The sequence below is a fragment of the Trichomycterus rosablanca genome, chromosome 8, assembly GCF_030014385.1.
Source record: "Trichomycterus rosablanca isolate fTriRos1 chromosome 8, fTriRos1.hap1, whole genome shotgun sequence".
Classification (NCBI taxonomy): Eukaryota; Metazoa; Chordata; class Actinopteri; order Siluriformes; family Trichomycteridae; genus Trichomycterus; species Trichomycterus rosablanca.
In genome coordinates, this window is record NC_085995.1 from 21,561,662 (window position 1) to 21,588,785 (window position 27,124).

A 27,124-nucleotide genomic window follows, 5' to 3' on the forward strand; every position below is an offset into this window, starting at 1 on the left:
ATATTTATATTATATAGAAAGTTGAGACATAACTCTAAATAAACTAATTCCCCAGTTTAGAAAAGAGTTTGGGGTGGGTCAAGCCCTTCACCATTAAACAGGTTTTGTTGTTGTTTTTTTTCATCACTGACTTCTGGTGCCTAAAATGTGCTACAAATAAGGAAATATAAAGAGAACATGTGACTTGTAGCAGCCAGTGAGCTGAATGTCCTCAGTTCAAACTATCTGGAGCTTTTTATCATTTAACCACTTTTGAAAAACCATTTTGATGATGATGCCTCAACTCTGGACTTTTGTTTTGCTTTGTATAATGTGTAAGTATAAAGGTTGTTGATTGTAGTAATTTCTATTCTATGCTTACATTTATTCATTTTATTACTATATTTGTTTTTGTTTTTTTCTCTCCTTAGCTCAAACTGTGGGTCATAATGAACCACAACTTCTGTCTGTAAAAGCTGGTGAACGTGTTACTCTCAACTGTGCATTTCTAGACAAATTAGATATGATGATTTGGTACAAGCAAAGATTTGGTGAGATGCCTCAGAAGGTGGGAGAAAGTTTAACACATAATGAAATCAACATTTCTCCTGAGTTCAACAAATCAGGATTAAAAATGGAGAAAACGATAACTGGAATTTCCTTGACATTTCTACATATAAATAAAGAGGATGAAGGATTGTACTTCTGTGGAGTATTTAGCTGGGTGAGAAATTCATTCTCCAATGGAACATTTATATCTGTGACAGGTAAATAATTACAGCTAATCACACAAATATTACAAATACATGCACATATTTAACCATAAACATTTAAAGTAAACTTCTCAATGCTTTACTGTTTTTTTTTATTATTTTTTTTATTAATTTTTCAGCATACTCCAAAGTAGATCAAACAATGTTGCTCAGCATTGCATAGCATTGCCTTTATCATTTAGATCCTTCCAAAATACTATAGTTAAAAAAAAACACACACATCCACGAATGACTCATAATTTTAAACCTTTGTGCAGAACTAGATTTGTTTTAAATATAAATGTTATGAATAGTTTATCAGTTAAATGATACAGCAAATAAACAAAGGATATGAATGATATTTTTTTAGAATAGCAGGATTTTTGTTATTATTGCCATGTTACTTATTCATAATTATTCAACCACTACATAATATTGCTGATCTAATAAATTTAATTCTAGTCTGTATGACCTAAAGTTGGGTTACAACATAATTAAAGCATTAAAAACTCCATAACAACCCTTAATTTGCTTAAGCTGAGATGTGTTATGGATTCACAGAAATACCAAGGCATTTTGAGGATTTGACAGAAGCTTGTAAGCACTTAAAATCATTAATTAAAGGTTTTCAGGACATAAGAATGATCCACCAGGTACAGAGGCTGGGGTTGAAAAAATGGTACACATGTATGTTCATAATATGAACAATATGTTCGTGTAATTCTATACATATCACCATAATACTTATTAGGCAAGGAGGGCTAAATATTTTCAATTGCAACTGTAGGTATTTTAATTAGAATTTCATAATATTAAACCAGTTTATAAATGTGCAAAGAGCTAAAAACAAACAAATAAATAGATTTTTTTTTTGTTAACATATATTGCAGATTTGTTTAATAGGTGGTGGAACGCCCTAACAAAGTCCTGAATACATGGATTTAATTCTTAGCTCTAAGTCAAAAAATAATACAAGCACATTTTATTTGATCAATGATTATTTAAAATGAACATATTTTGATGTTGTCAGAATGTGAAAATTTCACCTTGTCATTATCAGCAATCATGTCTCTGATGAGCTGGTTAAACATAAACAGTAGATGTTCAGAAAAATGAAGCCTCCTACATATTGAAGTATACAGCATTTGCCAAGTAATTAAAAAATTAAGTTAAAATGTATCTACAAACCCTATTTCTGAAAAAGTTTGGATGTTTAGCAAAAAAGAAGAACCTGTGGTTTGTTAATTCTCTTCAATCTATGTTTACCTGACAAAAGTAGAAAGAAAATATTTCTATTGTGTTCTCTAATCAGCATCATTATATTTTGTAAATTTTAGCATATTTAGAATTTGATGCCTACAACACTTCAAAGAAGTTGGGACAGAGGCAAAATAAGAGTGAAAAGTAAAATAATAAAATAATCAGATTATAGAAGAAGAAGAACCTTTATTTGTCATTATACTTGCGTAATTTAGTTACAAAATTTAGTTTGACACTCTCCAAAAGATAAAAAAAAAAGAAGAAGAAAAAGTATTTACATAAACATGTGGATATTTACACAGGATGAACCATTACTCAGGATAACAAGTACAATTTAAGTATGGATTTTGAGATAAATAAAATAAATTATGAGTGAATATATAAAGTGACTCTGCTCAGGTTAGGGTAATGACATTTGTGAAAGAGAGTCTGTAATGCTGCTGAAAGAATTGTGAGACGAGAGATTACAAGTGTGTGTGTGTAGAGGTGACTGTGCATTTGTGCAAAATGCAAGGAGATTCTGATTGCTAGGTAACAGTCTGTGGAGATACAAGTCAATTTCAAAAAATTATTTTATGCTTGAGTGAGAAAATGGATATATGTAGATGTGCAAATATGCAGTGTTCAAGTACGCAGTCTATGAGGGGTGGGAAGGAGTGATGGAGGCCACAGTTATAGTGCAACATTCCTTAATAAACAGGTGAATTAGTAACAGGTAAGGGAATCATGATTGGATATAAAAGATGGACCCATAATAGGATCGATATTTACAAGCAATGATGGATTGTGACACATCACTTTGTACCAAACATCATAAGGGGACTGTCAATCAGGTCAAAAAGATTTAGAAATGTGAGCTGTGGTTGAAAGTCTTTGTTTTAGCATTGTCAAGTTCCAAAGTTCTCAACTTCTCTGTGCCAAAGTTGAAGATCCAGACTGTTGTTATCAGCGAAAGGTGCAAAAGCCAACCCCTGTCATGGCATTGCATCAATGCCCACATCATGAGTCACTTGCATATGTCTGAAAGTACCATTCACATGGAGGCACATATTGGGATTTCAGAGAGACACAAGCTGCCAACTAGCTGACTTCCATGGTAATTTCAGCAAGACGATGTCAGGCCTTATTATGCACATGTGTGTGCTTGACTGGTGGTATCCAGTTCTGTATCACTGAAAATGTGTGGTGCACCATGGAGAGGAAAATCAGACAACAACGATCACAGCAAGTGATGAGCAGCTAAAGTTTAATATCAGGCAAGAATGGAGAGAAATTCTACTCGCAAAAAGTGTCCCCACTTCGAAATGTTTTATCAGAATAACTGATTTAACTACTTACATTAATTATTTGATTTACTTTTTTGAGTTAGAGGACACTAATTACATTTCTATCTTACACTAACTATATTATACTCCACAGGTGATCAAGACTTTACCATATCTGTGGTTCAAAGTGATGTGCTGGAATCAGTTCCTGAAGGAGCATCAGTGAATCTGCAGTGCTTGATTCTTTCTGAGAGCAGAACAGCAGAACTTCAAGTGCTCTGGTTCAAATCTGCTGCACCACAATCACGTCCTCAGATCATTTACACTCATCACAACAGCAGCCATCAGTGTAAGACCGGTTCTTCTACATACACCTGTGTGTACAACTTCTCCAAGAACATACTCACCATCAATGATACTGGTACCTACTACTGTGCTGTGTTCATGTGTGGAAAAATCATTTTTGGAAATGGAACAACTGTACAGCTGGGTAAGATTAATTCAATATTTTCTAGGCCTTTAATATTTTATGAGTTAATAAAATTAAAATATATTCAGTATTGTCTACATATTTTGGTACAAGTTTTGCTTTGTTCATATGAGTTATACTAATATATGTTTGTATTTATTTTTTATAATGTTTTAATTCTGTAGTAGCACCTGCAGATCCTGTTGTGATTTACATAGCAGTGATTTTGGGAGTTCTGGTAGCTGTATTCTCTGTTCTGGCTGTTAGCTGTAAAATGAGAACATGTGAGCACTGCACAGGTGAGTCTGGAGTGTTTAGCTTTGTAATTAAATACAAAAGTAATTGTTTAATTAATAGTAATGATAAGTATATTTTTAATCTACAGTGAGAGCTCAACCAGGTTTGGAGGTAAAGAAAACACCTAAACAGGTACATGATGTCTTCTTTATGTCTTAAATAAAGATCGTATTTACAAAAGAACTACTAACATGTTCATGATTCAGATCACAGTCATTTGAAATAAATGTTTTATGTTTATTCCAACAGGATTGTGATGCTTTAGAGCAGAATTTTGCTGTGTTACATTTTAAAGGAAGAGGAAAGAGAGAACAAGATCATAACAATGTCTATACTCAAGTGTTATACTCACCTATTACTTAGATTTCTGCATGTTTGTCTTTAATACAGTCACTGTTATCATTCTATCGTATAATTCATTCATTTTCAGCATTCTATTCAGAAGCAAATGTTACTTTACCACGATCAGGCATAACATTATGACCACCTTCCTAATATTGTGTTGGTCCCCCCCTTTTGCTGCCAAAACAGCCCTGAACTGCGATGCACTGTGTATACTGACAACTTTCTATCAGAACCAGCATGAACTGGTGGTGTAATATCATGGCCAACCATGTATTTTTTCTTACCAATGTAATGTGCAAAGAATAAATAGAAAATCATTTAAATAAAATGCAAATTTCTGTGAGCTTTTGTCAAGCAATTGTTATTAAAATTAATAACACAAAAAAGTCTGGGGTTTGGTTCTGAATGATCATCTTATAAACTATAGTGAAATTGTAACTAAAACTGATTTTGCTAAACGTTTCACATTCATGTGTAAGTTAAATTAACCAATCAAATAGTTGGACACATTTTATTTCAAGCATATTTTCTTTTTGGGATGGTGGCTCATCTGTATTTATTTTTGCCTTTGGTGAAATGTCTTCTTTGACCCTGGCAAAAAAAAAAAAAAAAAACACAATAATATAAAAAATTATAATAAATAAATAAACAGAAAATAAAAAAAATTATGAATACAAAGGAAAAAAAGAAAAAAAAAGAAACTATAGAAAATCACATTTACATAATAGACATCAGGCTGACCAATAACGGGGCTACAATTTCAAACACACTTTTTTTATGTGCAAACAGGGACACAGCCCTCCTGCTGACAAGCCTTTTTTTTTTTTTTTTTTTTTTTTTTTTTTTTTGCTTGATTCTGTAACATGGCAGGTTGCACCTCATCACTGATGGGAGTAGTGCCATACCTGCAATATGCAGGATGCTTAATCAAGGTAGAACCTTGAGAACCACAAACAAAAAGGGTAATAGAAACTAACAGTGGTGGACAAGATAACAAACAAACTAATAAATGAAAAACACTAAACATCCACAGCCTGCAATGCAGAAAAAGAATAGAATATGTATAACCTCAAATCAGAAAAAGTTGGTACACTATTGAGAATGCTAATAAAATAAAAATGCAGTGTTCCTTATATTTGACTATGACTTTTATTTGGCAGACTGGATGAACCTGAGATATTTCATGTTTTATCTGCTTAACTTCATTTAATTTATTAATATACCTCCATTCCTGCATTTCATGTCTGCAACATATTCCAAAAAAAGTTGGGACAAAGGCAATTTAAAGCTAGTAATGAGGTGAAAAAATTAAATAATGATGTGATTCCAAACAGGTGATTGTAATCATGGTTTGGTACAAAAGCAGCACTCAGGAAAGGCTGAGTCTCTGATGAGCAAAGATGGCCAGAGGATCTCCAGTTTATCAACAAATGTGTGAGAAAATTATTGAAATTATTAAAAACAATGTACCTCAAAGAAAGATTAGAAGGGATTAGCATATTTCATATTCATATTGTCACGTGGGAAGAAAGGGACACAAATGCAGAAGTAAAAAATAAAGAATATTTTATTTTATTTAAATAAGTACAACGGAAAGGTAAACAGTTAACAAAAATAGAACAAAAAGAACCGATCGGAAACTCCGACGGAAGCTGGTGACGCAGCTAAATGAAAAAATACAAAAAGGGAACAAACTAAGAAAGCGGGACGCGAACCCGGGTCTACGCCGTGACAGCCGGGAGCGTTACCACTGCGCTAACGTAGCGCTGGAAAAACAAAAGCACGAGCGCGCCTTAAGCGCTCCGGTGAATGAGTGCAGGAGAAAACTTTCACTGAACGCTAGCCCCGATACTGCGGTAGGCTAGCGAGGGTTTCGATCGGCTGCCCTTAGCCTTAGGTCGCGGGGCTGAGGTACGCCGATCTGAAACAAAAGAGCAAAAACAAGTAAGGTTAGACAGATACAGACATGCTGATTCGAACCTGAGAAGTTGGCGAGATAGCCGCGTACTCTACGGCGTCGCCACCCAGCGGTTGCGGAATCCAATGATCAGCTTAACTAAAGGCTCTAACGCCGAAGCTACTACCAGCGCTGAATGACGGCGCTGAATGAGACCGCTAAAGCGAAATGCCAAGCGCATAAATAAACGGCAGTTCGAGGACTGCACGGCGTCGCACCACGCTGGTTCTAAGAAGGTAGGAAAGAAAACCCTAACTACCTCAACCTTGCGGTTTTACACACCCGGGTGACCTAAAGCCACCAGGGGTACCACCTATGGCTACAAACGAAGCGTGGACGAGCTGCCACAACGAGAGAGAAAACAAACAAAAGGTGCGACACCCGCTGCTGAGTGGAGCTGGCTTAAGTAGGCCAGCCCCCAGCTGCGGGTGATCAGCCCTAATTGGGAGGCTTACTATAAGAAGCCTTTGTTTTCTGAACTCTGTAAGACCTGTTGCGCTGGGAACCCGGGGCACGTTCACCAGCTACTACAGGCTTCCTAATAGAACCCCCTCCTCTAGGGACCGCTCCTGAGGTCCCAAGACACGCAGCTCGGTTCCGTCGGAACTCGCGGATCAGTTCAGGGTCCAGGATCTGGCGAGCCGGTACCCATGAACGTTCCTCAGGGCCGTAACCCTCCCAATCCACCAGGTATTGGGTGCTACCCTGAACCTTCCTGCTATCTAGCAGCCGGCGAACCGTGAAGGGGCACCCTGGATGATACGAGGGGCGGCAGCGTTGGGAGGGGGTGAAACTCCCCCGCACATAAATGGTCGGAGTTGGGAGACATGGAAGGTTGGATGCACTTTCATGCGTGGAGGAAGCTCCAACCTATACGTCACCGGGTTGATCCGCCTTACCACCTTGAACGGACCAATGTACTTGGGTGCCAACTTGTGAGGGGCACCTCGAACGGGAAGATCCCTCGTCGACACAAGTACGCGTTGGCCTGGCCGGAAGGTGAGAGCCGGCTGCCGCCTGCGGTCAGCATTGCGCTTCATGGAGCGCTGGGCGACCACCAGTGCCTGCCTTGCTTTGCGCCAGGCGGCACGGCAGCGGCGGACATGAAGCTGTACAGACGGGACCGCAACCTGCTGCTCCTGCTCAGGAAAGAGTGGCGGAGGGTATCCGAACTGAGCCTCAAATGGTGACATGCCAATAGCCGAATGATGCAGGGTATTGTGAGCAAATTCTGCCCACATTAGTTTATCCGACCACGTGGTCGGATTCCCTGCCGTCAGGCACCTGAGCATCTTGCTCAGATCCTGGATCAGTCTCTCCGACTGCCCGTTTGACTCCGGGTGATACCCGGAGGATAAGCTGGCCTTGGCGCCAATGAGTTGGCAGAAGGCCCGCCAGCACTGGCTCACAAACTGTGGACCCCGGTCAGACACAATGTCTGATGGGACCCCATGTGCTCTCACCACATGATCCAGAATGATTTGCGCAGTACCCATAGCAGATGGAAGCTTGGGCAGTGGAATGAACCGGCAAGACTTGGTGAACCGGTCGATAATCACCAATACCGCCGTGAACCCCCTGGACTTTGGCAAGCCTGTGACAAAGTCCAGGGCAATGTGGGACCACGGTCTAGCAGGTATTGGCAACGGATGGAGAAGCCCCCGCGGGCGTTCTCTGGGACTCTTGTTAAGAGCACACACAGAGCAGGCACGGACCAAGTCACGCACCTGGTTCTCCATCCCCGGCCACCAAAATCTACGGCGCAGCAAGACCAGGGACTTAGTCACACCTGGGTGCACCGCAAAAGGGGAAGCATGAGCCCACTCAAAGACCTGACGCCGTACGGATGAAGGTACGTACAGCTTGTCAGGAGGTCCCCCACCGGGGTCGGGTTCGGCCCTTTGGGCCTCCCGAATGACCTTTGATATGCCCCATGTGATTGGGGCCGCTATCTGGGTCGAGGGAATCACAGGATCAGGTCCGGTCTCCGGCCTAGTCGGTTCCCACTGTCTAGACAGAGCGTCCGGTTTAACGTTCTTGGACCCCGGTCTATAAGACAGTGTAAAGTTGAACCTTCCAAAAAATAAGGACCACCGGGCCTGACGAGAGTTCATCCTCTTAATTTGCTGGATGAACGACAGATTCTTGTGATCCGTCCAGACAAGAAAAGGATGTTTAGCCCCCTCGAGCCAGTGTCGCCACTCCTCTAATGCCAACTTGATGGCCAAGAGTTCCCTGTCTCCAACCGGGTAGTTCCGCTCGGCTGGAGTCAGGCGGTGCGAGAAGAAGGCACACGGATGCAGCTTCTTCCCTGGCCCCACTCTCTGGGACAAAACTGCCCCTGCCCCGACCTCGGAGGCGTCCACTTCGACAACGAAGGGTTCCTCTGGGTCTGGCAACTGCAAGATAGGAGCAGTTGTCAAGAGTGTTTTTAGCTTGTCAAAAGCTTGTTGGGCCTGCACCGTCCATTTGAACGGAGCTTTGCCTGTAAGGTCCGTTAACGGGGCGGCGACTGAGCTAAAGTTCTTTATGAAACGCCGATTTGCAAAGCCTAAAAACCTTTGCACTTGGCGTAAAGAACTTGGAGTTGGCCACTTCTCCACAGCAGATACTTTAGCCGAGTCCATGCGCAGGGTGCCCTCGGAGACTATAAAGCCCAGGAACGAAACCGTGGGGGAGTGAAAGACGGACTTCTCCAGCTTGACAAACAGGTGGTTGTTGAGCAGGAGCTGGAGAACCCGTCGGACATGCCCTATATGTTCGTCGATGGACCGACTAAAGATAAGAATGTCGTCTAAGTAAACATAGACGAATTTAGCAAGGGTCTCCCGCAAGACCTCATTGATCAATCTTTTCAAGACTGCGGGGGCATTCATTAATCCAAATGGCATCACCAAGTACTCATAGTGGCCAGTGGGCGTAATGAACGCAGTCTTCCACTCATCCCCCTGCCTGATCCGGATCAGATTGTACGCGCTGCGTAGATCGAGCTTGGAAAAAACAGATGCTCGCTGAAGGGCTTCGAAAGCCGTGGCCATCAGCGGCAGCGGGTACCGATCCTTGATCGTAATGGCATTCAGACCGCGATAATCGATACAGGGGCGCAGGGTGCCGTCCTTCTTGTTCACAAAAAAGAACCCTGCCCCAGCTGGGGAGGAGGAAGGACGGATGAACCCCTGTTTGAGCGCCTCGCGCACATACTCCTCCATAGCCACCTTCTCAGGGCCGGAGAGCGAAAAAAGGCGCCCCCTAGGAGGAGTAGTGCCGGACAACAAGTTAATGGCGCAATCGAACGGTCTGTGGGGGGGCAAGTCCTGCGCCCTGGACTTGCTAAAAACCTCCCGTAAATCATGGTACACAGGAGGAACAGCTGCCAAATCCGGGACCTCCATCTTGGGGTCGGTCGGAGCGGGACTCGTGCCAGCTTGCAGCAAGCACGAATCACGACACCGCGTTCCCCAGATGAAGATTGATCCGGTGGCCCAGCAGACGCAACGTGAGAGGTTTTGTCTGTTGGGTTATCGGGCTGCCCGTTACAGGTCGGCCATCCGCAGAATAGACCGACACTGGTGTGGCTAGCGGTTGGACCTCAATCCCCAGCCTGCGTACCAGAGTGCTGTCAATAAAATTCTCCACCGCACCTGAATCAACACAAACCCGAAGGTTTGTGTTTCCCAGACCCCAAGACAACCGGGCCTGCAGAAGTAGACCTTGGGCAGGGATGGTAATTTGACTCGCTCCCGACTACCTGGCACGAGAGCGGCCTAGTTGTTTACCGGTTGCCGGGGTCGAGAAAACGAACCCGATGCCGATGGGGCGTTGGCATGCGCTGAGCCCAAGTCAAGTCAAGTCAAGTCAAGTCAAGTCAACTTTATTTATATAGCGCTTTTTACAATAGACATTGTCTCAAAGCAACTTTACAAAATCCAGGACCAACAGATACAAAAACCCCTGTTGAGCAAGCCGAGGGCGACTGTGGCAAGGAAAAACTCCCTGAAAATTACAGGAAGAAACCTTGAGAGGAACCAGACTCAGCAGGGCCCATCCTTCATGGGTGGCCTGGAGGATACTTTAAATAAATACACGATTTACACAAATCATACAACACAGAATTAAATGATCTAAAAGTCATAACTGGTAATAAATAGATAAATAAACAATTAAATAATAATAGAGTTGTTATCCGCTCTAGTCTTCAATAAAGTCTGTAGTGATTTCTTGTCGTTGCAATTACTCCAGACCCGTCACATCTGACAGGAGAAGCATCGTTGTCCCGGCAGTCTCGACTTCAATCCTTAACCTCGGCGGGTAAACAGGTTTCCATCAGAATGCCCTCGGGGTAAAACAACAGAGAATGTAGTTAATAATGCACAATGCTAGTTGACAAACAGTTTTACAGAGAGTTTTAGACTCCGGCAGCCCTAATTATTACAGCATAACTAAAAGGGAGAGCGAGCAGGTAACTAGGTCATGAAGGCTTTCACAGGACATCAGCGCCCATCTCCCCACCGTCACCAAACCTGAGTGATCGGACAAGAGAGGCAGAACGACAGCAACCCAACATCCCTGATCACCACAAGTTTCTATGACCAAGAACCCCCAAGCTCTGCGCCTTTCTCTATACTAATCAAAAGCCTGAGAAAATAAATATGTTTTCAGTCTAGACTTAAACATTGAGACTGTGTCCGAATCCCGAATAGAGGCAGGAAGATTATTCCAGAGTTGTGGAGCTTTGTAAGAAAATGCTCTTCCACCAGCCGTGGTCTTTTTAATTTTAGGAACTATAAGTAACCCTGCATCTTGTGAACGAAGTGGACGCGCTGGGCTGTAGTGATTAATAAGTTCACTCAGATACTGTGGAGCCAGACCATGTAGCGCTTTATAAGTTAGTAAAAGTATTTTGTAATCAATGCGAAATTTAACTGGCAGCCAGTGTAGAGATGATAGAACAGGAGTAATATGGTCAAATTTTTTAGTTCTAGTTAGCACTCGAGCTGCTGCATTTTGAACTAACTGGAGTTTGTTTAAGGATCTACCAGAGCATCCAGTTAGAAGAGCATTACAATAATCTAACCGAGAAGTTATAAACGCATGGATCAGTTTTTCGGCGTCATTAACAGATAGTATATTTCTTATTTTAGAAATGTTACGCAAATGATAGAAAGCAACTCTAGTAATATTATTAACGTGTGTATCAAATGAGAGATCTGAATCTATTGTGACACCTAAGTTTTTTACATCTGGGCTGGGAGTAACAGAGAACGTGTTTAAGTTTAGCACCAGGTTAGACAACTTGTCTCTTGCAGCTTTAGAGCCAACAAGTAAAACCTCAGTTTTATCTGAATTAAGTAAAAGAAAATTACACGACATCCAGTTTTTTATGTCGTTTACACAATCTTCTATCTTACTGATTGTGTCAGTATCATTTGGTTTGGCTGATATATACAGCTGTGTGTCATCTGCATAGCAGTGAAAGTTTATGCCATGTTTATGAATAATTTCACCTAGTGGAAGCATATAGAGTGTAAATAATAGCGGTCCCAGTATCGACCCCTGTGGAACACCATACTTTACTTTTGTAGTTTCCGAGCATTTATTATTTACATAAACGAATTGAGAGCGGTCAGTCAGATATGATTTAAACCAAGAGAGTGCGAGTCCTTTAACACCTACTGTATTTTCTAGCTTCTCCAGTAAAATGTTATGATCGACCGTATCAAACGCTGCGCTAAGATCTAATAGAACAAGAAAAGAGACACATCCATTATCAGAAGACATTAACAACTCGTTAACTACTCTAATTAATGCGGTTTCGGTACTATGATTGGGTCTAAATCCTGATTGAAATTTTTCATGAATACAATTTTCATTCAAATAAGAACATAACTGTTTGGAAACGACTTTTTCTAATATCTTAGAGACAAAAGGAAGGTTTGAAATTGGCCTATAATTAGCTAGTACATGTGGATCAAGATTAGGTTTTTTAATCAGGGGTTTAATAACAGCACTTTTAAACAATTTAGGTACATATCCAAGGCTAAGGGATGCATTGATTAATGTAAGCAGGGGCTCTACAATAGCTGGGAGTAAATCTTTAAGTAAACGAGTTGGAACAGGATCGAGTATACACGATGATGACTTCGATGATTTAATCAACACAGTTAGTTCATTTTGGGAGATTGGATTAAAGGAATTTAGTTGGATTAACTCGTTACTATTATCACCAATGCTGCTCAGAGTGAGTCCATACTTAACATTGGCAAGTGACACACTCTGACTCTGAAGTCGTATTTTTTCTATCTTGTCATTAAAGAATTTTAAAAAATCATCGCTGGTACAGTCAGGCGGTATATTAGATTCAGTTTCATTAACGTTTTTAGTTAATTTGGACACTGTCTCAAAAAGGAATCTGGGATTGTTTTTATTTTTCTCTATTAGGGATGAATAATATAAAGATTTAGCTTTTATAAGTGCATGTTTATACTCAGTTAGAGCATCTTTCCAAGCAATCTTATACACTTCTAGTGTAGTGTGACGCCACTTGCGTTCTAATTTTCGTGCTGCTTGTTTAAGTGCGCATGTGTGGTCATTGTACCAAGGAGCAAGTTTTTTCTCCCTAATCAGTTTAGTTTTGAGTGGGGCTACATTATCTAAGGTTGTGCGCAATACAGTCTCTAGGTTTTGAGTTGCCTGATCTAGTTCTTTAGGTTCTGATGCTGGTATATTTGGTAATTCTGGTAGGCAGTTTATGAACGCTGCTGCAGTTGCAGATGTAATAGTGCGCTTATATTTAAAACGATGCGGTTGCTGTATATTATTGGACAGGGACACTTCATAAATTAGTAGAGAGTGATCAGAGATTAAGTCATTCTGTGGTACAATTTCCAGGTTGTCTATGTTTATACCATAAGTAAGTATTAAATCTAAGGTATGTTTACAGCGGTGAGTGGGTCCTGTTACATTTTGGGTGATGCCTAAAGATTCTAAAATAGAATCAAATGCAGTTTTGAGTGGATTACATTTATCCTCATAATGGATATTAAAGTCACCAACAATTAAAGCTTTCTTAGTTGATAAAACTAATTTAGAAAGAAAATCGGCAAATTCGTTAAGAAATTCTGAGTAAGGACCAGGGGGTCGATAAACAGTAACCAGCTTAAACATACTAGTTTTATCAGATGAACATTTATTGGTTATGTCAGAGATAAGAACTTCAAACGAGTTTGTTATGGGAGTTGATTTTACAGTGAGACCTATGTCCTTGTCATAAATTGCGGCTATTCCTCCACCACGACCACTAAGACGTGGCTTATGTTCATAACTGTAACCCGGAGGAGATGCTTCATTTAAACCTAGATACTCATCAGGTCTAGCCCAGGTCTCAGTTAAACAAAGTGCACTAAGACTATTATCTGTAATTATTTCATTTACAATTACTGTTTTGCATGCAAGTGACCTGATGTTTAGAAGTCCTAACTTTAGTTTAGCTTTACTATGGTTTTCATGATGCTCATTTAGATTAATTTTAATTAAGTTATTATGACATACTTTTTTATTTTGTTTTGGCTTACACCTGCCACGGTAAACAGACACAGTCTCAATGGTTTGTGACCTAAGGATTCCGGGTGACGTCCGATGGCGACTCGCAGACAGTCGGTTAGGCCTGTTAGTCTGCTGCCTGGTCTTGGCTCTGGATAGTCATTTAACACTATCTGCCGCTACACTAACGTGGTGGTAAAGCCTGTCACCTATGCTGCAAGAAATGCGAGCAGCACCCTCCCACGTGGGGTGGACACCATCCCGCTTCAAAAGACCAGGCCTTCCCTCAAAGGTGGACCAGTTATCTACAAAATCAATGCAGTTTTCTGAGCACCATTTAGACATCCAGCGGTTCAGCGACAACAACCTGCTGTAGGTTTCGCCACTGGGTCGAATCGGTAAGGGGCCAGAGCACACTACTGCCTCAGACATCGACCTAGCTAACTCACACACCTCTTTAACATTACTCTTAGTAACCTCAGACTGCCGTAAACGAACATCATTAGTGCCAACGTGGATAACAATCTTCGAAAATCTACGATTAGCATTAGCCAGCACTTTCAGGTTTGCTCTGATGTCGGGCGCCCTGGCCCCCGGAATACAGGTGACTATGGTTGCTGGTGTCTCTATGGGGGTTGCAATACGCACGTGTCGGAGCTGAGAATCTCCTATAACCAGAGCACTTACATTAACAGGCTGCTCAGCGGGTGGCTCACTGAGTGGGGAAAACCTGTTGGACACGTGCAACTGAGATGGTCGGTGCTTTGCCCTACGACTATGTCGCCGAGACGTCACCCAGTCGCCCCGCTGTGAGGACTCTAATGCCGGAGTCTGGGGTTCTACACCTGAACTGCTGGCATTCGGGACTGCTACAGCTGAAACTAAGCCCTCACTAGTAGTAGTCTGTTCTAACGCCCGAATGCGCCCTTCTAACACAGATCTTCTCCGTCAGACTAACAACTAATCTACACTTATCACATGTAAAGTTATCACTAAACACGGAGAAGGAATAACTGAACATATTACACTCGGAACATGGATATAATGCTCCTGCTGGGGCCATAATAACAAAGAAATGTACTTAGCTTTACAAGATGAGTTGGAGATGATGTTTATGTTGGATTCACCGGCGCTTCTGCTGGTTGTCACAGAAGAACGGCTTTAGTTCCGGATGAAACAGGCGATGATAAGCTGGAATACAAAAACCACCAACCAAACCAACACAAACGCGCTTCGTTCGGACAAAAGCGGCTGTAATTCTAAAGGAGAACGGTGTTATGCGCTGGTGTACTAAACAAATAAACGCGCTTCCTACGAACAGAAACGGTTATAACTCCCCACAAAACAGAGGTGTTTTAAGAGCTGAAATACAGAACACAACCAAACACAAGCAACCAAACACAAACGCGCTTCGTGCGGACCGAAAACGGTTTTAATTCTGGATAATTAAGATGTTTATGCGCTGAAGTACAAAAACAAACAAAACCGGCTTCGTTCGGATGCCGGTAGCAGAAGTTTCCTAGTTTCCAACACAGCACGAATTTACGTTAGTAAACACAAGCGCTTTTTTACGATAAACAAAATAAAACTAAATCAACAACACACGGAAGATAAACGTATAAATTATATGTTTAAAACATACGTATATAAAAAGTTATTTAGCTAAAGGCTACAAACAAACAGCTAGGCTAGCGTCTCAGCGTGCGTACCACCGGAAGTGCCTCATGGGCACACAACCGGTCTGTGGGGGTCCGGGATCCAGGACAGGTGGAGGAGATGTAGGAGGCGCCGGCGAGCGGGTGAACGGAGGATAGGTACCTCGTTCCCGAGCCCGCAGGCGAAGACGGGTGTCAATAGATGTGGCCAGCGTATAGAAGGCCTTAAGGGTAGTTGGGGGGTCCCTAGTGGCCAGCTCGTCCTTCACTTTACCTGATAAACCACGATGGAAGATGGCAGTAAGAGCCCCCTCGTCCCAACCACACTCCGCCGCTAGTGTTCTGAACTCGATTACATAGTCCGCAACTGACCGACCACCCTGGGTGAGCTCAAGTAGGCGTGGACCTATCTCGCGGCCCCCCGAAGGGTGGAAGAAGGTCTCCTTTAGGGCTTCCTTAAAGGAGCTTTCAGAAGAACATTCTGGAGCATTTTGTTCCCAGAGGGCGGTAGCCCATTCTAATGCTCGGCCAGTCAATAGGGATATAATGTAAGCAACCTTCGACCGCTCAGTGGGGTAACGAGAGGGTTGCAGCTCAAATGCTAGGGCACACTGGAAGAGGAAGCCACGGCACTTCCTAGCTTCTCCCGAATACCTTTCAGGAGGAGGGATAGGGGTGTCGCGGTTTCCACACCCTCCGGAGTGGGTAGGAGAGTGGGCTGTGGAGTCCAGGCCGGTCCCTGAAGTTGGCAGCTGCTGGGTGAGCGCAACTACCTGCTGCGCCAACTCATTCAGGGCCACCTCGTGCCTGCCTAACGCCACGCCTTGGTGACGTAGTACGTCAGCAAGGGGCGGTACTTCTGCTGCGTCCATGGAAGGGTCGCACCTTTCTGTCACGTGGGAAGAAAGGGACACAAATGCAGAAGTAAAAAATAAAGAATATTTTATTTTATTTAAATAAGTACAACGGAAAGGTAAACAGTTAACAAAAATAGAACAAAAAGAACCGATCGGAAACTCCGACGGAAGCTGGTGACGCAGCTAAATGAAAAAATACAAAAAGGGAACAAACGAAGAAAGTGGGACGCGAACCCGGGTCTACGCCGTGACAGCCAGGAGCGTTACCACTGCGCTAACGTAGCGCTGGAAAAACAAAAGCACGAGCGCACCTTAAGCGCTCCGGTGAATGAGTGCAGGAGAAAACTTTCACTGAACGCTAGCCCCGATACTGCGGTAGGCTAGCGAGGGTTTCGATCGGCTGCCCTTAGCCTTAGGTCGCGGGGCTGAGGTACGCCGATCTGAAACAAAAGAGCAAAAACAAGTAAGGTTAGACAAATACAGACATGCGGATTCGAACCTGGGAAGTTGGCGAGATAGCCGCGTATTCTACGGCGTCGCCACCCAGCGGTTGTGGAATCCAATGATCAGCTTAACTAAAGGCTCTAACGCCGAAGCTACTACCAGCGCTGAATGATGGCGCTGAATGAGACCGCTAAAGCGAAATGCCAAGCGCATAAATAAACGGCAGTTCGAGGACTGCACGGCGTCGCACCACGCTGGTTCTAAGAAGGTAGGAAAGAAAACCCTAACTACCTCAACCTTGCGGTTTTACACACCCGGGTGACCTAAAGCCACCAGGGGTACCACCTATGGCTACAAACGAAGCGTGGACGAGCTGCCACAACGAGAGAGAAAACAAACAAAAGGTGCGACACCCGCTGCTGAGTGGAGCTGGCTTAAGTAGGCCAGCCCCCAGCTGCGGGTGATCAGCCCTAATTGGGAGGCTTACTATAAGAAGCCTTTGTTTTCTGAGCTCTGTAAGACCTGTTTCGCTGGGAACCCGGGGCACGTTCACCAGCTACTACAGGCTTCCTAATACATATTGCATAATGTTGCCATATTATGCCACATATAGAAACTTGCTTATGAAAAGGAAATGGAAAGTGAACTTGTGACTTGAAGCAGCCAATGAGGTGAACGTCTCCACTACAAACTTGGTGCTTTTGTCATTTGACTTTTTATCAGCTCACTTAAAAGTACCATTTCATCTGTGAGGATGGCTCCACTCTGGATTCTTGTTTGTCTTTTCATGAAATGTAAGGCTTTTTTTTTCTTTTGTATTTTTGATAAACCTGTTGTTAGAATGAAAAAAATATATTTTACACAGTTGTCCCTTTATATATATATATATATTTATATTTATTTATTTATGTATTTATTTTTCTTTACCAGCTCAAGCTGTGTCTCATAATGAACCATCATTTCTACTGGTAAAACCTGGTGAGCTTGTTATTCTCAACTGCACATCTCCCACAGAAGCTGGGAGAAAGATTAGCATATAATGATGGCAAAAGTTCATCTGAGTTTAATATATCAGGACTAAAAGTGGAGACAACAACAACTGGAATTTCTCTGTTAATTCTGCATACAAATAAAGAAGATGAAGGATTTTACTTCTGTGCAACATTTGGTTTCAGGACTATTTTAATTTCCAACGGAACATTCTTATCTGTGACAGGTAATAAACTAAACAAGGGTTTTCTTTAAAGCCATTACATAATACTCATTTTAAGGTTTTATTTAAATAGTACTTTTTAAAATATTTTAAATAAGAGCCCAAATATGAGTAAAAACTAGTAACATTATGTGATTTTAGCTGTCTCCTATTGTAATTTGAAGTCTTTTGTCCTAATCAATTAATTTGTGTCATTTTCTAAATACTTTAACATAAAAGTAACTACTGCATATAGTAATCATACATTATATAGTATATTTTTTGCATGCACAAATACAGATTAGTTATTGAGTTATGGACTCATGCCTATACCTCCATAGTCCTAATGTTTTGTTTGCATCAAAATGATCCAATTGACACTTTCATTGTTAAAATGTACAATAAATGCCATTTTACATACTGGAGTCCTGATCAAACTGTAAATCTGGCTTTAACTCGACGTTCTAAGAATGAAGCCGTTACGGTATACAAATGAATGAAAATACAGTTATCTGTATACACTGCAAAAAATGATTTTTTTGACTTAGTAAATAGAATGAAGATTTTTAAAGTACTTTATACAAGAATATTTTAGTAAAGCCTTGCTACTAAAGAATTTCACATATAATTCAGTGTGTTACTTGGCGTTTCTTTGTAACTATATACCTATATATCTAAATACCAAGTAAAATTGACTATGTTTTTTTATTTCTTGGATTGAAGCTAAGCAAAATTGAAAACTACTAGTAAATATTACTATACGTTCCACACCTGCGCATTGTGATTGCCTGGCTGGCAAGTCCGGACATGTTTCTCAAAGTGCAAAGTAAGGAGCTGCTGATTTTTGGATCTTCTCACCACACAGTTTTTTGGGTTGTTGAGGACATGCTTTGGCCAAAGGGGACTGTTTTATGGTAAGTTGTTTTTTAAGAAATTATATTACCGTGCCAGTTATTAATATTTAAAAAGTAGTTTAACTTTCTACACAAATGGCGCCAAATTAGCATCTATTAGCATCACAGAATTAATGTTCTGTAGTTATATTAATAGTGATAACATGTTCCTTTTAATGTACGTGGACTTAAAATGTTGGTTCTAAAATACTTCTTTTGTCTCATGATTATGAAAGCTCATATTGCCACTTGAAAATAAATCTGTATTAGGATGTAGTCTTGGGTCTTTCATATATAAATGTGCTTTATTAAGCGACCTTTGAGCAAACCTTGAGAAAGTAAAATTGAATCATTATATGTAACATAACATTCTGAGCTCTACATTAACTTCATAATTAGTGTGATTGCAGAATGCTATTGTTATTCCTTTTTTCGTTTTCAATATATTATTGCCATTCCGCCCGTTTTTTGTCTCCCTTTCTTCGTCCGCAATTTTCGAGATATCGACCCCGTTCCAGTGCCAAATCGTCCGGCCCATATGGGAATGGACTGCTTGTATACAGCTTTTGGATCGAACCAACACTGTGGGCACAGTGCCCATTTTAAGGTGCCCGTTTTGCCCCATTGACTCCCATTCATTTTGAAAAAAATTTCGAGCTATCAACGCCGTTCCAACCCTTGATCGACCGGGTCATTACTTAGCGCCCAAATCCAAAAAATCATCCGGATACGCCCATCCGTGTGGCATTTATGCCCGTTTTTGCCCGAATTTTGGGACAAAAATCTTGACACCTTTGGCTTTCCATAGAACGTCAACGTGATGACGTAGGCGGCATCTTCAGGCCGTTCTGAGAGCAGAAAATGGCGGCCGAAGTATTAGTGATTTTTAAGGTGAAAACGCTGCACAGAATTAAATTATACTGCAGTGACACTAAGCAGTGAGCGTCATATCGTTCGCGTTGCAACAGAAAAAAAGATATTTCTATCCGTTAGCTTCAAGGCTAACGGATGCATTGAAATCAATGGCAATGGCTAATGCTAAAGGAGGGACTGAAGTGTGAGTGCACTATGCCTGAAAGCTGTAAATGAGACACAGCCGATCATACATTGCGCAATACCATTGACGTCCATTCATTTTTTTTTATGGTTATTTAATGGTTATTTCTATAACCTTTATTTAACCTATAAGAGCCCCATTCACTTCCATTCATTTTTTGAAAGTTTGAGATATCAACGCCGTTCCAACTCTAAATTGTAAAGCCCACTGATGTAACCCCGACTCAGATACAGCATGGGGACTCGAACCCACGCCCACCTGCCACGCCCGGTTTTCAGCCCCATTCACTTCCATTCATTTTTTGGAAATTTCGAGATATCAACGCCGTTTCAACTGTAAATCATCCGGGCAGTTAATGACACCCCAACCTGGATACAGCATGGTCATACGCAGCCCCGCCCGCCTGCCACGCCCACTTTTTAATATTTCGAGATATCAACGCCGTTCCAACTGTAAATCATCTGGCCAGTTAATGACACCCCAACTTGGATACAGCATGGTCATACGCAGCCCCGCCCACCTGCCACGCCCACTTTTTTAATATTTCGAGATATCAGTGCCGTTCCAACTCTAATTTGTTTAGCCCACTGATGACACCCCGACTTGGATACAGCATGGTCATACGCAGCCCCGCCTGCCTGCCACGCCCGTTTCTGAGACGTCCGGACGTCGACGCTGTTCCGACTCTGAGCCGTCCGGCCCGTCGACGCTGCTCCCAGCTTAGATACGGCGTTCGGATAAGCGCGCACGCACGCCGACCGGCACACGGCAATCACGCATTTTCTCCGGAAATGCACTCTCTAGTTACTAACTTAGAATGTTATTTATTAATCTTTGTCTTAGGTGAAAGATGAGTTCAGAAGGAGAACTACAGTCCACCTGTGTTTCTCTTGCACTTTTACTTGCATCTATTTTTATTTTTTCTACAAGACTTCTGAAAAAAGTTTGAAAGATTGATATCATTTATTTTGTCCATACACTGGATGTTTTCCATTTCCAATTTTTCTTTTGTGTAGTAAGTGAGACTTTACAAACACGCTGTTTGAAATACATTTTGTCCACTATAATGTTTAAGTGTAAATGCATTTAAATTAATTGAGCAAAACAATTAAAAAAGTTTGTCAAAAAATTTTGTCTGTCAATTTTATAGTGGGTTTGTATATGGTAATCATTGATGTTGAATTGAATGAATTATATAATTTTAAATATTTATAATACTAATAAAGTGCTGCATTGTTTGAGTAAAATCTACTAAGATACAGCTATTAAAATATACTTGAAGCAGGGTGTTGCAAAGTAACCTTTACTGGAGAATTTCTAGTGAAATCCAGATAGAAGTTGTGAGTAACATTTTCTTGAATATATGGTCTGTTAAATTTACTAGCAGTTTGTACGTGGAAAAACTTTCCTAAGTTTTTTTAAGTAAATCTTACTCCACATTTTTTGCAGTGTACATAGATAATTGTTTTGTTCATGTTATATTCCCTTCATTACTAATTTTTTAGTATACTCTGTCATCATGGAGATACCTAATCATGTATAAGGCTTTTCTGTGTATGTCAATATTTAAACTGAATTTATTTATTTGAAAACAATATTAATAATTATAAAACAAACCTCTTATTCATAAAAGTATTCAGATGCTTAGCTGTGGCATTCCAGGTTGTGGTCAGGTGCATTATGGTTGCTATAATTATTTATTTAAATAATTTGGAGATGCACAAAACTTAGTCTGTAAGGTCCCACAGTTTACACTGAATTGTCAGGACAAAATGAAGTTATCAGTGGTAAACAGCATACAGTATTCTGCAAAAGCCATATTAAAAAATCTGAAAAAAAAAAAAAAAAAACAGCTTCTATAAGCTAAAGTGGCAAGTATTTAGTGTGACATCCCACTACACTTGAGTACTAGCAAGAACCTGGCTCTCCTATACCTAAATGGAATGAAACTCTAATTAATGTCATAGCTAACTCCTGTATTTGTCCTGCTATTTTATGTCAAAATGAAAAGGTCTTTTTCACCAGATTTGTGCAAGACATGCATGAGCATTACATACACATGTTGTGAGTTTAATTAATTGGAGGCTTGATAATATGTATAATACCAACTTATACAAAGATCAAAAGCCAAGGATCACAGAGTTTGACAGACATCATTTTTTGCATCAGCAAGTCCACTCAAATGGAAATTAGCAAACAAACTGAATACTTAAGAAGTCCAGTAAGGACCTGGCTCATCATGAGTTCATCGCAATGTCAAGTTGACACTTTTACAGTCTAAAGAAGCTTAATAATGAATGTTTTTAAAGGGTAGAGGCCAAAAGAAAAACACTTTTACGGAAGGGGAAAAGGCTCAGTGAAAAATAGTATTATGGGCTGACAATGTCATTCTTAGTGCCAAGAGAGGTCACATTAAAAACTGACTTTTGCCTGTAGAAGCCATTTTGTTCCAAAAAAATCTTGACCAAAAATTATTATGGATGGTTATTAAAACACGCTAGTGGTGTCACACCCTGACAGCACTCTTTTCCCATCTCTTTGCAGAAGCCATCAATCAGCCAGCAGAGGTTGTAATTGCATTAGTTATGAGAAAGACCCTCACCTAGCAGGCAGAGTTGAGACTCGATACGATGTATTCGAGATCCCAGCTCTGGTGTTCCAGCGTGTGTTTTTACCGCTGCGCCACCTGAAGTTGGCTGTCTGGGAAATTTGGTCTGGACAAAAAGAGGCTTGAACAGAGCGATTAGAAAGAATACAATGAGCTCCAAAAGACTCCAAAAGACTTGTGCAGAGATGAGAGAATTTGCAGCTCTTTTTTTATTAGGTGTTTATGGCTTAAGGCAAATGTTTATATAAGATAGACTGTCAAAATCTAGGTAGCAAAAGCTTATAAAATGTAAAGAAACTTGAAGCTGTAATTCCTGCCAAAGGAGCTTCTACAAAGTATTAAACAAAGAGTCTGAATACATTTGTAAATAAGAGACTTACACAAAACTGCAAAAACCTGTTTCATTAGGTGTAGATTGATGGGTTAAGGTTTTTAAATGATTTTTAACAATGTTCAGTTAAAGAAAAATATATCATGTTTAATTTATGCTGCCAGGTGATGAAGATGTGAAGGTATCAGTTAACCAACATGCTGAGTTGGACTCGGTTCCTGCAGGAGAATCAGTAAATCTTCAGTGCTCTGTTTTGTCTGAGAGCAAAACATCAGAACATCAAGTGCTCTGGTTCAGATCTGCTGAACCACAATCCCATCCTCAAATCATTTACACTCATCACAACAGCAGCCATCAGTGTAAGAACAGCTCTTCTACATACAGCTGTGTGTACAACTTCTCCAAGAACATCCTCACCATCAATGATACTGGTACCTACTACTGTGCTGTGGCCATATGTGGAAAAATCATTTTTGGGAATGGAACAACTGTACAGCTGGGTAAGAATAAATTAACTCCACAAATCTTTTCACAATATTATGTACAGTAGATGGTAAAAGACTAGATTAATCTCAATTTTGCATTGAGAAATGTTCTTATTGAGCTGATTAGCAATTTTCTCCTTAAGTCTGGCACAAAGCGTCATGATCGATCATTGCTTGTAAGGACAAACCCGTTGGTGGATCCTCCTTTTATACACAAACACCTACGTTTTATAAACTTTTTACTCCTATTTTGCATCTTTCCCAACTTTGTGTTGCAGGGCATCTAAACTTGTGTCTCTTTACAAAATACTGTAATTTTTAGCAAATTAGTTTTTAATTTGTTACCAAAAAACTGTCATCAATGTATTTATTTATTATTCTTGTATCTCAATTTACAGCAGCATCTGTGGATTCTGTTTTGATCTACGTAGCAGTCATTTTGGGAGTTATGGTAGCTGTATTCTCCGTTCTGGTTGTTAGCTGTAAAATGAGAACATGTGAACATTGCAGAGGTAGGTCTGTATTGTTTAGCTGAGTACACTATATAATATACAGAACTGTAAGTAAATACAAAAGTAACAAAAGGGTTTTATTAAATTAGATTTTTCCTCCACAGTGAAAGCTCAACCAGGTTTGGAGGCAAAGGAAAAATTCACTAAGGTAGCAACTCATAAACTTCACTTTACTGCTACTATTCATGATTGTATCCTCCAAGAAAATCATAGTAGTTTCATGATTTAGATGGTGATTGTTCAAAATTAATGTTTTATGTCCATTCCAACAGGTCTATGATGCTGTAGAGCTAAATTCAGCTGCCTTACATTTCAAAAGAAGAGGAAAGGAAGAAACTGAGCATGAGAATGTGTATACTGAGGTGTTATACTCACCATCAGCTTAGATTACTTCATGCCTGTCTTTACAATAGTCTCTGAATTTATTCTATCATCCATTTCATTTGTGTCAGCTTTCTAATCAGAAAATAGTATTACTGTAAATGTCTATGGTCAGCACTCTAATGTTAATTACTGAAGCAATTTGCAAAAAAATAATTATGAAATAATTAAAATTATCTATGTGTTAATGGAAAAAAATGTCTAAACCCACAAATAAGTGTTGAATGTTTGCTGCATATCTTTTCTTTATTAAAATGTAATGTACTTGAATCAAGTGTGTATAAACATAAAAAAAAAAGAAATCCTGGTCAGTGTCTGTAAGGGGTCAGTCCACGCCACCGGTCACGAGCAGGGGGCCTGGGCGGTGCAGTAAGAGAGCAGCTGGGAGCAGCTCTCAGAACTCCTAGAAGCCCTAGCACTAATTACTGTTAATCAGACACATCTGCAGGGTGCTGCATAAAAAGCTCACTTAAACCATGGCTCAGTGCTGCACCTTTGTAGAGGGGCAGACGGTATGGTAGTTAGTGAAAAGGTACAGAAAGCTGAAACAAAGAAAAATAAATAGACAGATCAACTGAGGTATAAACTCAGAAAATCTGTGTTAAAAGTGTGAGCTGAACTTAAAGGGTTCAGCTCCCTGTCCCTGCCCTATAAGGCTGAGGATAATTTTGTGTTGGACTATTTATTATTGTCTCCTTTTGTTTGGGCACGGCATTTTCCGTTCCCACCCTTTTTTTTACTACTGCCTTTAGAGCAGTGGTAAAGCACTGCTCTTTGGTTCAGTGAGTTGCTGGTTCAAATCCAGCCTCAAATACTCACAACAGTTAAAAGGACACAAACACAGTCTCCACACCTCATACCTTGTTTTCTGTGTTATATTGGTTCACTTTTACTAATTACCCTAAAATAAATAAACCAGGAGCTCTGCTCTTGGGTCCACCCCGACCCCCCATCCAGTAACCAGTAACAGTGTCACTCTGCACAATACATTAATACACCCAATTCATCACCAATCAGACATAGCCAATCATGTCTGTTATACATAGCTACATACAGTGTATCACAAAAGTGAGTACACCCCTCACATTTCTGCAAATATTTCATTATATCTTTTCATGGGACAACACTATAGACATGAAACTTGGATATAACTTAGAGTAGTCAGTGTACAACTTGTATAGCAGTGTAGATTTACTGTCTTCTGAAAATAACTCAACACACAGCCATTAATGTCTAAATAGCTGGCAACATAAGTGAGTACACCCCACAGTGAACATGTCCAAATTGTGCCCAAATGTGTCGTTGTCCCTCCCTGGTGTCATGTGTCAAGGTCCCAGGTGTAAATGGGGAGCAGGGCTGTTAAATTTGGTGTTTTGTGTACAATTCTCTCATACTGGCCACTGGATATTCAACATGGCACCTCATGGCAAAGAACTCTCTGAGGATGTGAGAAATAGAATTGTTGCTCTCCACAAAGATGGCCTAGGCTATAAGAAGATTGCTAACACCCTGAAACTGAGCTACAGCATGGTGGCCAAGGTCATACAGCGGTTTTCCAGGACAGGTTCCACTCGGAACAGGCTTCGCCAGGGTCGACCAAAGAAGTTGAGTCCACGTGTTCGGCGTCATATCCAGAGGTTGGCTTTAAAAAATAGACACATGAGTGCTGCCAGCATTGCTGCAGAGGTTGAAGACGTGGGAGGTCAGCCTGTCAGTGCTCAGACCATACGCCGCACACTGCATCAACTCGGTCTGCATGGTCGTCATCCCAGAAGGAAGCTGACGCACAAGAAAGCCCGCAAACAGTTTGCTGAAGACAAGCAGTCCAAGAACATGGATTACTGGAATGCCCTGTGGTCTGACGAGACCAAGATAAACTTGTTTGGCTCAGATGGTGTCCAGCATGTGTGGCGGCGCCCTGGTGAGAAGTACCAAGACAACTGTATCTTGCCTACAGTCAAGCATGGTGGTGGTAGCATCATGGTCTTGGGCTGCATGAGTGTTGCTGGCACTGGGGAGCTGCAGTTCATTGAGGGAAACATGAATTCCAACATGTACTGTGACATTCTGAAACAGAGCATGATCCCCTCCCTTCGAAAACTGGGCCTCATGGCAGTTTTCCAACAGAATAACGACCCCAAACACAACCTCCAAGATGACAACTGCCTTGCCGAGGAAGCTGAAGGTAAAGGTGATGGACTAAACCCAATTGAGCACCTGTGGCGCATCCTCAAGTGGAAGGTGGAGGAGTTCAAGGTGTCTAACATCCACCAGCTCCGTGATGTCATCATGGAGGAGTGGAAGAGGATTCCAGTAGCAACCTGTGCAGCTCTGGTGAATTCCATGCCCAGGAGGGTTAAGGCAGTGCTGGATAATAATGGTGGTCACACAAAATATTGACACTTTGGGCACAATTTGGACATGTTCACTGTGGGGTGTACTCACTTATGTTGCCAGCCATTTAGACATTAATGGCTGTGTGTTGAGTTATTTTCAGAAGACAGTAAATCTACACTGCTATACAAGTTGTACACTGACTACTCTAAGTTATATCCAAGTTTCATGTCTATAGTGTTGTCCCATGAAAAGATATAATAAAATATTTGCAGAAATGTGAGGGGTGTACTCACTTTTGTGATACACTGTAGCTAATCATGTATGTTATAGACCGGCTGATAGTGATTCATACCCTGGATCCCAGCAGTAGTGGGCTAGCATATTTTACTGCTATTGTAATTTACTGCCGCCTAAGTGCCTGCTTAAAGATTTTGTCTAGCTTTTTTCTTAATGATTGTGTAGGGTTTCATCATCCACTCTGCTCATTGTATGTGAGAAGTTTTGCATGT

At 41.0% G+C, this 27,124-nt stretch overlaps 1 protein-coding gene across 1 annotated transcript in view; it reads left to right on the plus strand.

Moving 5' to 3' along the window:
- The window catches only part of LOC134318684 (tyrosine-protein phosphatase non-receptor type substrate 1-like), an 89,540-nt gene that overhangs the window by 20,468 nt on the left and 41,948 nt on the right, over positions 1–27,124 (plus strand). Inside the window, exon 3 of the mRNA XM_062999622.1 lies at positions 23,065–23,400. Coding sequence (XP_062855692.1) covers positions 23,065–23,400 — 336 coding nt within the window. The remainder of the gene's footprint in view (positions 1–23,064; positions 23,401–27,124) is intronic.